This window comes from Leopardus geoffroyi, chromosome D1 (assembly GCF_018350155.1).
Source record: "Leopardus geoffroyi isolate Oge1 chromosome D1, O.geoffroyi_Oge1_pat1.0, whole genome shotgun sequence".
Taxonomy (NCBI): domain Eukaryota; kingdom Metazoa; phylum Chordata; class Mammalia; order Carnivora; family Felidae; genus Leopardus; species Leopardus geoffroyi.
Window position 1 is genome coordinate 59,072,919 of NC_059329.1, and position 13,296 is coordinate 59,086,214.

A 13,296-nucleotide genomic window follows, 5' to 3' on the forward strand; every position below is an offset into this window, starting at 1 on the left:
CTGGGTCCACCACTGGGTCACTGTGTGACCTGGGCAAATCGCTTGACCTCTCTGTGCCTTGGTTTCTTCCTCTGTAAGACCACAACAGTCTTTGTAAAGCCCTTACCTGACGCGGTATGCAGTAATTGCTCTGTCAACACTGATGCCATCATGCCTCCGTCATCATTTCTTTTACCCTTAGCTCAGATCTCTTCTCCCCCAGGGACTTTCTCCTGAGCTCCACCTGTATGTCCAACAGTTTTGTGGATTTCTCCTCGACTCCCTGTACCTCCCAGGCCCGTATCTCCACCCATGGGAATGTCTGCCTCTCCTGCTCAGCCCTGGGGACACCCGTCACAACCCCTGTCTTGCCCCCATCACTCTCTCACCTTTGTCTGGCGCCTCGCCTCTGTCCCTCCCATTTTGTCCCAGGCCAGGGGGGCCTCTGGCAGTGGCTGTGGTGCTTCCTCATCCATTAGCTGATTGTCTACAACTGCCTGCAGGGACTTTTCTTTTTGTTGAAAGCCAATTTTTTATTTATTTCTTGCATTTGAAGTTCTCTTTGATGACATCATTGGCCTGAGACTCTTTGTTGTCATCCTTAACTACCATGCAACCGTGACCAGCCACCTTCCAGCGTTTTCAAGAAGCCTGCCTATTCACCTACTTTCTTGTTGTCATCAACCTTAATTAGGTTGATTTGGTGTCCGGCACCAAGGGCCTCCACCCTCCTGACATATGTAGGCTGAGACAGTTGGACGTAAGAACACAAAGACGGGCTTAGTGCTTAGCTAAGGCCTTGGCAGCTTGCAGATTCCACATCTTAGGCCTTTGTGGATGAGCATGGTCTTCAGCCCCTCTTGTAAAGCAGCATCATAGCCTGTCACACCTCTAACAGCGATGCCTTTTTTGGCCATGGTGGTGGGTGATGGGGGTAGCCGAATCTTGAATGCATACATATGTGGTGTGGTGGCAGCAGGGAAATAAAGAACCAGAGGAAGACACCTCTGTATTCTCTCATACTGAAGGTGAAACCTCCACCCCACTGAAACTCTCCACTGCATCTCTGTTGTCCTCTGGGTGCACTTTGCCCTCTTCTGCCTGACACAGGCTTGTCCCTGTATGTCTCCCAACCTCTTGTCTGCACGTCTGCCCATCCTGCCTGCAGGTCCTGGAATGCCTGTGTGCCATCCCACCCCTTTGCACATGCTGTTCCCTTTGTCTAGAACTCCTTTCTGCCTCCTCTGGCTAAGCCCTTTTCATCTGTCACATCTTAGCTCGGGCATTATTTTTTTCCCTGGCAGCCTTTTCTAGTCTCTGGGTGGGGCAGAGGCAACTCTGGGCTCCCCCAGCTCCTGTGTATATCTCAGGTTCATAGTGTCCTTGCTTTTGTCCATGCCCACCTTCCCCACAGACCCAGGATGCCTCCCTCTCCTGGTTATGAGTGCTCAATGCCTTGTTCCCGCCACCGCCCCCCCCCCCCCCCCCCGCCAAGGCTGTGCCTCCTCATGCTGCCTGCAAATCTCTCTGAGCCCTTTCCCACCAGCCCCCACCCCCCACTCCTGTGTCTCTAGCTTCTCGGCCGAATCGGAACTAGAGAAGGAGCAGTGGCTGGAGGCCATGCAGGGAGCCATTGCCGAGGCCCTGTCTACCTTGGAGGTGGCCGAGCGCATCTGGGCTGTGGCCCCCAACAGGTTCTGTGCCGACTGCGGGGCTGCCCAGCCTGACTGGGCCTCCATCAACCTCTGTGTCGTCATCTGCAAGCGCTGTGCAGGTGTGTGGGGCTGGGGCACCAGGCTGAAGCATGACAGGGCTGGTGTGTTGGGATGGTAGGTGGCCCGTCTGGCTGGAGGGGCTGGACCCAAGACGGTAATCAGATCGTTGTTGATGAAGTTGTACCTGTATGCCAGGCCTTTCCCACTGTGATTAGCCCTCAGTCCTGAGATTGTAAGGCAGGGGTTAACTGCTCATGCCATGGGTAAGGACACTGAGGCACAGAGAGGGGAAATGGCTTGTTCAGGGTGGCCTGTCAAGTAAGTGTGGATTTGAGCCCAGACCTGTTGGGGTCCAGCACCCTGTCACATCAGAGGAGCGGAAAGAAGTGAGACAGGAGGAGCTGGCAGGGCGTTGCAGGCAGTGGGAGGAGCTAGTGTTTCATCTGGAGGTGATGGGAGGCAGGAGTGGGAGGGAAATGGTCAGATTTGTGCCTCAGACTCTGGCTGGTGGGTGGAATCCAAGTTGGAAAGGTGAGACTGGAGACCAGCGGGGAGGCTGTTAATGGATCCATTAGAGAGAAGAACAGGCTAAGGGCTGGTCTGTGGAAGCGATGGAGAGCACTTGAGAGATGTGCAGGATCTGCAGTGTAAAGGTCTCAGGGACAGATCAGATGAGGAGGGTGAGAAAGAAAGACTGGAGCCTAAGATTGATTCATCTACTGAACCGGCATTTATTGGGGGTCTCTGGTATGCCAGACACTGTGAGGTATTGGGGATTTGGCTCTCCTGGGAGCTGATGGTGCCTAGGTGGCAGCTTTGGGCAGCTTGAGATGGGGATCTGGGGTGCGGGGGACAGTTCTGGGGAAGGCGCTGAGCTCAGTAAGAAGCCCTGAAGCCTGAGGGACATCTAGGGCAAAGGTCCAGGAGGCCTTGGGCTGTGAGGTCTGGGTGCAGGAAAGAAATGACTCGATTTAGAAAGGTGTCAGCTCACGGAGGCATATGGGTGACTGGAGTGGAAGACGTGCTCCATGAGAGGTTGCAGAGGGCGTGAGGCTGAAGCCAGAACCAGGCAGTGCTAGGTACTCCTAGAGCCCCAGCCTCCTCCCTACCCCGGGGTCCTTTGTGGGACCTATAGCTGAGCAAGGCTGCATTCCCTCCAGCCCCAACTCCCCCTGCCCTCTCATTCCACAGAGATTTACTAAGTGCTCACTATATGCTAGACTTTATTCTAGGCACGGAGGCTAGACCCTAAAGCTGACAGTCAAGGTTCCTGCTCTCAAGCAGCTTACATTCTGTTGGGGAGAGGCAGAAAATACATATATGAACCAATAAAAACATCAGGTAATAAAGTGCTAGGCAGAGAATGTGTCCGTCAGGAAGCCCTCTCTGAAGAGATGACATGTCAGCTGAGATCTGGATGGGAGGAGGGAGCAGACCCTGAGGAGATGGGGGAAGAGAATCCAAGCAGAAAGAACTGTGAGTGCAAAGGCCCTGAGGCAGGAATGAGGTTGGTTGATTGGAAGAGGGAAGAGAGTATATGGCCCAGGGGGATTGGGGTTGGGGAAAATTCTGAGATGAAGTTGAAGAAGCAGGTAGGGAATTCGTATCTAATTCTGGGGAGCCATTGGAGGGTCTAAAGCAGGGATTTGTTGTAAGGAGATTTGCTTTTTAAAGAGATCACTCTGGGGGCACCTGGCTGGCTCAGTTTGTGTGTGACTCTTGATCTGGGAGGAGGAGGAGGGGGGTGGGAGAGTGATGAGTTCAAGCCCCATGTTGGGCATAGAGCTTACTTAAAAAAAAAAAAAAAAAAGATCAAAAACATCACTCTGGCTGGGCTGTGCAGAGAGTGGCCTGTGGGGGGTGACGGGGGGGGGGGGCGGGGGCACTGCTGCAGGAGCCCAGGTGACTTTACAGGGCTCAGTTCTGTGGCGCCGAGAGCAGGGGGATGCGTGGCTGGTTTCCAGAGTGGTGTGTGAGTGACCTCTCCCTGTCTGCCCTGGATGGGCTCTATGGGGAGGCAAGGATGGGGGGAAGGTTAGTGCTTATATGAAGGAGAGAGCCCTAAAGACCCATGACCCTGAGTCTAGCCCTCTGTCTATAGGGGAGCACCGTGGCCTAGGCGCTGGGGTCTCCAAGGTGCGGAGCCTGAAGATGGACAGGAAGGTGTGGACGGAAACACTCATTGAGGTGGGGAGGCCTTGCCCGCCGCCTACATTTGGGGTCAGCTCTACTCAGCTACTGCCTGGATCTCCCCCATCTCACAGACCCCGGCACCCTGGAGCTAGAAGAGACCTTGGGGATCATCTAGTGGGTGGGGATTTTGGAAAAGTTGATTTTTGGCAAAGTCAGCAAACTGGCCAGTGAGCTAAGAATGTTTCTACAGTTTTAAAGGGTTGTAAAAAAAAAAAAAAAAAAAAAAAGGAATATGCCACAGAAACTGTCCTGCAGAGCCTAAAATGTTGTTTCATCTTCACTCACATATGCCAGTGGGTGTGAGTATGCACGTTTGGGGGCATACTTACATGTGCATATGTGCCTGTGTACTTGGGGTTCCCAGGTACTGACACGTGTGGTGGTCACAGAGGAGAACCGTGCAACGGGAGGCTGACCACACGGGCCTACCTGACAGCCCCAGCCACGCTTCAGTTTGGGTGTCACATCTCCTGTGAGTTAGGGTTAGAATCCCCAGGTTAAACATGAGGACACTGAGGCTCAGGGAGAGAAAATGACTTGCCCAAAGTCACAGAGTAAGTCGGTGGTGGTGGAGCCTGTTTCTGCTTTATTCTCTTCTGTGACCCAGCACCCCACACAGGGCCTGACAAGGAGGCAGGGTGGGGGCCCAGGAAATGGCTGTGGAATGAATGATCAGCAGGATGAAGGGATTAATAGACTAGTCCCCTGGTTACTGGATTCTTGCATCTGCCCCCCAGCATTAGCCCCTGCTCCTCCTCCCCTGAGCCCAGAGAGGAATGTCAAGGACAGGAGAGGTTTCCAAAATCCCTACCCACTCCATTGGCTAACAGGTCAGCCGCCGCCCCCAACCTGTGACCCTTGCCCAGGCTGTGATAGCCTCAGGAATACAGAGTTCCAGATGTGGGAAATAGTAAGGCCCCCAACCAGGCGCCAGGCCTGGGGCGTCTACCTGGCAGACGGTCTGCCTCTCGGTCTGCCTCTCGTCCTGTCGTTGAGCTGAGGGACTAGGCTTGGGCTCACAGCCACCAGCAGGCCAGGCTGCCCCTCAGCTTCCCCGATTGGAAAGTGGGTAGGTGGCCTGGCTCTCCCAGCCCCTTGCCTGACAACCTCGAAGATTTTATAAGAACGGGCCTCTGGACATAGGCTGCCTCTCTAACCTCTTGCCCAAACCCACAGCTCTTCTTACAGCTGGGCAATGGCCCTGGGAACCGCTTCTGGGCAGCCAATGTACCCCCCAGTGAGGCTCTGCAGCCCAGCAGCAGCCCCAGTGCCCGGCGGCGCCACCTGGAGGCCAAATACCGTGAGGGCAAGTACCGCCGCTATCACCCGCTCTTTGGCAACCAGGAGGAACTGGACAAGGTCAGGGCACTGGGCCTCTGGGGCTCCGGGAGACCACCCACTTTCTTTCTGCTCCCCTCATTGCTCTCTGTGTTTCAACTCATCTTTTGCATCAGCTCAGAGCGATGAGCTTGGTATATAGGGAAACTGAGGCCCAGAGGGCAGAAGGACCCTGCCTGAGCCACAGGGAGAGTTGGAGCAAAGCAAGGAGGAGTCAGGCCTGACCCTTGGGCCAAGGCCACATCCCCAGCATCTGTCTGCCTCCCTCCCCTCTTGATTCCTCTGTCTCCCGAACCGTCCTGCTCCTTGTGAATCCTGCCAAAAGGAGTGAACTTGATGGGGATGCTATTTCCTGTCAGGCTCATGAAAAACAGCTGGCTGCTCTGACCCCCCCCCCCCATCCACACCCCACTCAAGATGAGGCCCCACATGGGCCCCAGGCCCTGACAGGCTGGGAGCCAAGCCCCGGGCCCTGGTCTGGCTCAGCCTGAGTGGGAGGTAGCCTGCTCCGAGGCAGGGGGATGCCACTGTGACCTCTGATTGGCCTTCAGCCCCTCCCCCCAAGCAGCCCCACCCAGGAAGGCTCAGTCTAGCTAGAAGCCCAGTGGGAGCCAGACCTCCACCTCCCAGGAACCCAGGCGTCCAGCCCCCAGCCCAGCCCAGTCTAGCCCGCCAGCTAGGAGGGGCAGCAACTCCCATTGGTTGAGAGGGCTGGGCAGGCAGTGAGGAATTCAAATGTGGGAGGAATTAGCTACAAAGCACCCCGCTCTGCCCTTCCTCAAGGCAGAGGGAGCTTGAGATCCTCTAGAGAACAGGCTTGGCGGCTAACTGGATCCCAGGGGCTGCCAGCAGGGGTGAGCCCTGGGCCACTCGGATCCCCAGCCTCTGCAGGGCAGCCCCTACCTACCCTCCTAACCCCTTGGCCTTTCTCTTCCTCCCCCTTTCCTCTCTGGCTTTCTTCCTGCCTCTTTTCTCTTTCAACCTGAGGATGGGCCCCCAGACTTGGGTGACTCCTTCCACTCCCTTCCTCTCTTCCCCCAGGCCCCCTTTCCCACTGTCCCCCCACTCTGACTTAGGCTGACCCTCCCCTCCCTCTTCCTCCCTCCTCCCAGGCTCTGTGTGCTGCAGTCACTACCACAGACCTGGCTGAGACCCAAGCTCTCCTGGGCTGTGGGGCTGGAGTCAACTGCTTCTCAGGGGACCCTGAGGCCCCCACGCCCCTGGCTCTTGCCGAGCAGGCAGGGCAGGCGCTGCAGATGGAATTCCTACGGAACAACCGGACCACGGGTGAGTGGCTGATGGGACTGTCCACCTCGAGGGATGGGGCCTCCCTGCTGCCACCGTCTGGCCTTTTGAAAGGGGTGCTGGGTGGGGGTCGCCGGAAGTGGTGTATCACCCTGTGGGGTTAGATATGCGTACCACGTGGGCTGTGATAGCAGCTCCTTGAGGGGCCCTACAACAGCGTGTGACTTGGGGTCTGTTTGAGTTTGCATGTCAGTGTACATTTGTGCATCTGGCTTCCCCCTCGTACGTGTGTCCCTTTGTGTCTGTCTCTGCATCTCTTTCTGGATTTGTGGGTCCCGCCCAGACCTGCAGCAGGGCCTTCTGCCTGCCACCGTCTGGGCATCTCTGAGCTGCTGCAGATCTGTGTTTCCTCACACCTGGGGGTGTCGAGGGCTTTGGAGTTTGTGTGTGTACAGAGTAGCTGAGTTGCTGTGTGGGGGTTGCATTTCTCTATGTGCGAGTGGCCCACAATGGCAGCCCTGTCTGCTGCTTTGTCTGGGTGGGGCTCTGTCACAGACTGGGGTTGGGGCCCATTTGGCTATCACTCTCCGGGTGAGTGAGGAGGGGATGGCGGGGGTGAGCCCTGCCGGTCATGGCCCGGGGCTGGCCTCTGGGGCCATATCCCAGGACTGAGGGTGGAGCTCAGCGGCCAGAGCTCGGCTCGTGGCCACGGGTGGGTGGGGTGTGCTGGGCTGGAGCAAGCCCAGGTGTCCAGGGAGGCACAGGAGACCACCCAGCTGGCTTGAGCTTTGGGACCGCTGGGAGCGGGACTGGAGCCGGGCTGCTTCCTTAGGCTTTGCATTGTCTGGGACAGACCTCCTTCTGGGGATTGTTAGTGAGTTTGCCAAGACCCCTCATTCTAGTGTGCTAGCCCTGTGCCTCAACAGAGAGAGTGGGGTGGGCTGGGCTGGGGAGTTGGGGGGCTTCCTGGCAGGGAAGGTACTGGAGCTGGGCCTTGGAACTAGGGTGGAATTTGCACAAGCGGGAGGAGGTGGAGAATGACTTGGGCAAAGCCCTGGATGTGGCACGGAGACCCTGAAGGTGATAGAGGACTGGTGGCTTGAATGTAAGCTCGGACGTTCGACCCAGGCAGGGGCGAAGGGAGACACCCTGGGATGGTGAGCATGAGCAGCCGTTCCTCACCATACACCCCACCCCCCAACACCTTCCCTAAAGAGGTGCCTCGGCTGGATTCAGCGAAGCCTCTGGAAAAGCACTACTCAGTTGTCTTGCCGACTGTAAGCCACAGTGGCTTCCTCTACAAGACTGCTTCTGCCGCCAAGCTGCTGCAGGACCGCCGTGCCCGGGAAGGTGGGTGCTTGGCCAGACCCCATTCTTGCCATGGTGTTCTGGCATGGTGGCCGGGCCAGAGAAGCCAGGGCTGTCTGCACTGGTGACCAAGGAGGGTGCCAAGTATACTCTGGCAGAGTCACCCTAGAGGGCTTCCAGGATGTGGTCTCTAGTACATAGTAGATGCTTAATAAATGGGCCGATAGGGGGGTGGGAGTGGGGCCTGGCACTGCGGAGCAAGTCACTGCTAGAGTGCCTTTAGGCTATAAAAGCCTTGATAGAGCGCCTGCTGGGTGCTGGGCCTCTGATAGTTAGAGCCAGACAGAGCTAAGCTCAGAGCTCCGCCCCTTTGTCCTCTCTGCCTTCCATTTGCTCCCCAGCTCTGAGTACAATCCGCAGTCCTTCCCATATCCCACAAGGACCTGCCAGTCAGCCCTCCCACCCTGTGACTTCTGACCCCTCTCCCCTCACTCACTCTGCTCCAGCTTTACTGGCCTCCTTGCTGTTTCTCAGACATGTATATTTACTTCCACCAGGGCCTTTACATTTGCTCTGCCCCCTGCCCAAAATGATTTTCGCCAAAATATCTGCACGATCAGTCCCTCACTTCAGTCGGATCTCTGTTTATTTTATTTTTAATGTTTTAATGTTTATTTATGTTTGAGAGAGAGAGAGCAAAGTGGAAGGGGCAGAGAGAGGGAGACAGATTCCAAAGCAGGGGCTCCACGCTGACAGCAGTGAGCCCAATGAGGGGCTAGGACTCGCCAACCGTGAGATCATGACCTGAGCTGAAGTCAGATGTTTAACTGACTGAGCCACCCAGGTGCCCCGAGTCAGGTCTCTGTTTAAATGTTACTCCTTAGAGGGAGGCCTGGGTGACTCAGTCAGTTAAGTGTCCATCTTCGGCTCAGGTCACAGTCTCACAGTTCATGAGTTTGAGCCCCATACTGGGCTCTCTGCTGTCAGCGTGGAGCCCACTTCGGATCCTCTGTTTCCCTCTCGTTCTGCCCCTTCCCTGTTCACCCACATGCACGTGCGCTCTCTCACTCTCTCTCCCTCAAATAAACAAACATTTAAAAAAAAATGTTACTCCTTAGAGACTTCATCCATAACCATTTTACCCAAATTAGCATGCTCTATTTACTTTTACCCTAACTTCATGCCATTTATCTGACGTTAATTTGTCTGCGTATAGATGTATCTATTGATTCTCTGTGCCACACTGGAATATAAGCTCCTCTCGGCCACCACTGTAGCCCCAGCACCTAGAACAGCTCCTAGCACAGTGGGCACTTGGCAGACATCACAGGATGAAGAGTGACCGAGGCAGGGCTGCTGCTTCTGGAGGGCCCCAGCCTGGGGGGCAGACTCTGGGACACACTGCCCTCAGAGGGCAGATGGCATATCCTCGCAGATAGGACAAGAGACAGTGTCTGCTTTGGGAACATTATTGAGACCATTGCTCCCTGCGTCCCTCAGCACCCCTCTGTGACACCCTCTAATACCCAAAGAGATTTCTTTGGAACTCTGTGCTGTTCACCACCTCACTGCCCCTGGGGCACTGCCCCTCGTCTGCCTCCTTCTGCCTGGTAATGTCATTTATGTAACTGCTTGAGTCATCCTTTTTGCCCTGGATGCCAGGAAGCTCTGAGCCAATGTGAAGCTCAATGCTACGAACTGTATAAGCCTGCGTGGCCTTGACATTCTGTTCTTTCTCCTGCCTTTCCTGGTCCAGATCCCCATTGCTGTTCCTTTATGGGATCTTGTCAGTTTTCTCAGTGCCATTATAGGAGGAAACATAGAGCAATGTGTGTCACTGGCAGGGGAGGGTGGGAGCATGGGGTGGGCACGGAAACTTTCTGTGACATATGGGCTGTTCTTAAAGGATGGAGGGTGTGGGTGGAGGAAACAAGGTGAGCAAGAGTGGGAAGGGCGAGGTGTATGCCCAGAAGCGGTTGGAGAGGAGGGTAGGAGCAGACCCAGCAGGGCCTGGAATGCCAGTCTGAGGTGTATAGAATAAGGGGAGCATGGCAAAGTTTTGAGCACGGGAAGGACAGAGTCTAGTTTTACTTAGATCACTTTTGAATCTTGGAAGAAGCAAGTCGAGGCACCAATGAAGAAATCACTGCAGTGGTTCAGGGGAGAGGCGTGGGCTGGGCTGGGGCGGCAGGCTGCAGGGAGGAGAATGGAATCAGGGGAAGCTTGTGAGTTAGAACGAAGAGGACATGAGTCAGGTGGGAGTCGGGGCCCAGGGAGGATACAGAGGGGGTTTTCAGGGGAGGGCAGGGGCTCCCTCATGGCTCCCCTGCCCAACTTCTTCCCAGAGTTCAGCCGACGCTGGTGTGTCCTTAGCGACGGGGTCCTGAGCTACTATGAGAATGAGCGGGCAGTGACCCCCAACGGCGAGATTCGGGCCAGTGAGATTGTGTGCCTGGCAGTGCCCCCTCCTGACACCCACGGGTGAGTATCCCTGGGGCAGAATCACAGACTCTTATTGCTGTGAGATCCAAGCCCCCATTCAGGAGATAGGGAAACAGGCCCAGAGAGGGTCAGAACCTTCCCAGGGTCACAGAGCAAACCCTGTGGGTCTCTGGAGGCCCCAGTTTAGGACTTTCCCATCCCTTCTTATGGGGCCAGGGAAAGGGCAGGGGCAGGGGATGGCGGCAAGGCTGGGCAGGGTGGGTCATGGCTGGGTTGAGTGGGCCTGAATCCTGACCTGTGTATCTACAGCTTTGAGCACACCTTTGAGGTGTACACGGAGGGAGAGCGGCTGTACCTGTTTGGTCTGGAGAGTGCAGAGCTGGCTCGTGAGTGGGTCAAGTGCATTGCTAAGGTGGGCCTGAGTTAGTGGACAGGTATGGGAAGTCTGACAGGGGCTGGGGTGGGATCTCCCGGCTGATCCCATGTACCCCATCTCTCCTGCCTCATGAATGGAGGGAGCAGACATAGGGCAGGCTTCTGGGGCCAAGAGCCAGATATGTCAGCATCTGCAGCCCCCTAGGGGGGACGTCAAGAGACCGGTCTCAACCATGTGGAAGAAGGGCTGTGAGCTTTGCACTCCACAGGTGCTCGATACAATAATGTGTAACAGCCCTGTTAGGATAGATAGTGCTGACTCCAGGAAGAGTGAGCATCTTGTTCAGGAGCAAAGAGGCAGGGAGGCTGCAGAGCTCTGTCCTGGGGATTAGAGCCAGGTGCCCTCTGGGTCCCCCTGTGCTGTGAGGGCCTGTGACTCTTATTTACTCGGTCGCTGATCAGTCATCTGTGAGCCTCCTTGACGGTTAGTCCTCTGAGCTCTGGGAACCCAGATGAACCAGTCTTGGTCCTGGCTCTTCAATAGCTCCTTTGCTGATGGGGGAGACAGCTGGGTCCCTGACAGCAAGAATACTGTGGTCAGTGCCGCAATAGAGGGCAGAAAAGGGGCATCCCTGAAGGTGTCTGGGAACGTTTTCCTGAGGAGGGAACATAAGAGTGCGTATGAGTGGGGCATGATACCTGAGTTTATTTACTGTGCTAGGTCCTGCCCAGGGGAAGAGAGGAGGCAGCAAGGTGGGAAATGGGTATATGCCTACAAGCCAAAGAGCCTGGGGCAAGGGGTGGGGGTGGGGGAGGGGGGAGGCCGGCATTGCTGTTGGCTGATGCGGTCTCTTTGGCCACCTCCCCTTTTCCTCTGGCCTCCCCATCAGGCGTTCATACCTCCCCTGGCTGAAGATCTGCTGGCCCGGGATTTTGAGCGGCTTGGGCGCCTACCCTACAAAGCTGGCCTGAGCCTACAGCGGGCCCAGGAGGGGTGGTTCTCCCTCACTGGCTCCGAGCTCCGTGCTGTCTTCCCAGAGGGGCCCTGCGAGGAGCCGCTCCAACTTCGGAAACTGCAGGAGCTTTGTGCGTGGACCTAGACTTGGGCCCCCAACTTCCAGGGCACCCTATCCTGGGCTCCCAGGCCCCCTGCCCTTCCCTGGAAGTCTGAACTCTACCCTGCCCTGGCCAGAAGGAGCCAGCCTGCCCTCTTATGTCCTCTCCTGCCCTTGGGGTGTATCTCAGCGACTCCATGTATTGGTGGGTGGGTCCCAGGGATGTATGTGCCCAGAGAACCTCAGGAGGGAGTTGGTTGGGGACCATGAACAAGGCCTTACCTCGACCGGCCCCTCCACAGCCGTCCAAGGGGACAGCGAGAACCAGGTGCTGGTGCTGGTGGAGCGAAGGAGGTGAGCCCTGGCCTCCCTGGGGGGCTCTGAGAAGCCCGCGGCAGTCTGACAGGCTTGGGAGGGGTAGGGCAGGGGTAGGCTCCCAAGTGACTGACTATCCCCCCCACACCCAGGACGCTGTACATCCAGGGGGAGCGGCGGCTGGACTTCACAGGCTGGCTGGGGGCCATCCAGAAAGCAGCGGCCAGCTCCGGGGACACGCTGTCGGAGCAGCAGCTCGGAGACTCAGATATCCCAGTGATCGTCTACCGCTGTATAGACTACATCACGCAGTGTGGTGAGCCCCGCCCCTGTAACACAGACCCCGCCCAGGGAGGCTGACCTCTTGCGTCTCCCCCACCACCGGCCAAACCCCGCCTTCCCAGGATCCCTCTGACCTTAGCTGCGAGGCCCCGCCCCCGGCTCAGTGCCACCCCCTCTGCAGGCCTGACTTCTGAGGGCATCTACCGCAAGTGTGGGCAGACATCAAAGACTCAGCGGCTGCTGGAGAATCTGCGGCAGGACGCTCGGTCTGTGCGCCTCAAGGAGGGCGAGCAGCATGTAGACGATGTCTCCTCAGCACTCAAGCGCTTCCTGCGAGACCTGCCCGATGGTCTCTTCACTCGCGCCCAGCGCCTAGCCTGGCTAGAGGCCTCAGGTGGGCCCTGTAGTCCTTGCCAGCCTGAAACCCAGGCTAGTGCTGCTGACTTGTCCACTCCTATCTCTAAATTCCCACCCCTCCCCTTCCCATCCAATGAGGCATGCCCCAGGGGATAAGCCCCCCCCCCCCCCATCTCCCTTACTCCCTCTGCTTCTCCTTCCCTTGTCACTCTATACAGGACTTGTCACTCTATACAGGAAGTGCTATTCACCTAGGAGGAAAGGCAGAGCAGCCAGAAGGGTGGGACAGGGGAGGTGGTTATGGGGGGCCTCCTGACCTGATCTATTTCCCCCCACCCAGAGATTGAGGACGAGGAGGAGAAAGTCTCCAGATACAGAGAGCTCTTGGCACATCTGCCTCCAGTCAACCGAGCCACAGTGAAGGCCCTTATCAGCCACCTGTACTGGTGAGGAACATTATTATTGTATGGCTCTGGGGGTTGGGGTGGAAAAGATTCTTCTACTCCTTCCTGGCTGACTGCCCTCCCCACAGAACCAGGTAGGCCTGGGAACTGAATGTGGACTTTTTTTTTTTTTTTAATTTTTTTTTTTTTTTCAACGTTTATTTATTTTTGGGACAGAGAGAGACAGAGCATGAACGGGGGAGGGACAGAGAGAGAGGGAGACACAGAATTGGAAACAGGCTCCAGGCT

At 56.5% G+C, this 13,296-nt stretch overlaps 1 protein-coding gene and 1 pseudogene across 8 annotated transcripts in view; one reads left to right on the forward strand and one right to left on the reverse strand.

Moving 5' to 3' along the window:
• Window positions 1-13,296, forward strand: part of ARAP1 (ArfGAP with RhoGAP domain, ankyrin repeat and PH domain 1) — a 67,264-nt gene that overhangs the window by 42,995 nt on the left and 10,973 nt on the right. For all 8 annotated transcript variants that reach the window (XM_045484122.1, XM_045484128.1, XM_045484125.1 and 5 more), the window contains 12 exons: window positions 1,554-1,753; window positions 3,796-3,881; window positions 5,064-5,246; window positions 6,338-6,512; window positions 7,686-7,820; window positions 10,124-10,259; window positions 10,530-10,632; window positions 11,486-11,681; window positions 11,953-12,004; window positions 12,118-12,281; window positions 12,429-12,641; window positions 12,945-13,050. In XM_045484122.1, the coding sequence (XP_045340078.1) occupies window positions 1,554-1,753; window positions 3,796-3,881; window positions 5,064-5,246; window positions 6,338-6,512; window positions 7,686-7,820; window positions 10,124-10,259; window positions 10,530-10,632; window positions 11,486-11,681; window positions 11,953-12,004; window positions 12,118-12,281; window positions 12,429-12,641; window positions 12,945-13,050 (1,749 nt within the window). The remainder of the gene's footprint in view (window positions 1-1,553; window positions 1,754-3,795; window positions 3,882-5,063; window positions 5,247-6,337; window positions 6,513-7,685; window positions 7,821-10,123; window positions 10,260-10,529; window positions 10,633-11,485; window positions 11,682-11,952; window positions 12,005-12,117; window positions 12,282-12,428; window positions 12,642-12,944; window positions 13,051-13,296) is intronic.
• On the reverse strand, window positions 512-896 carry LOC123601205 (annotated as a pseudogene).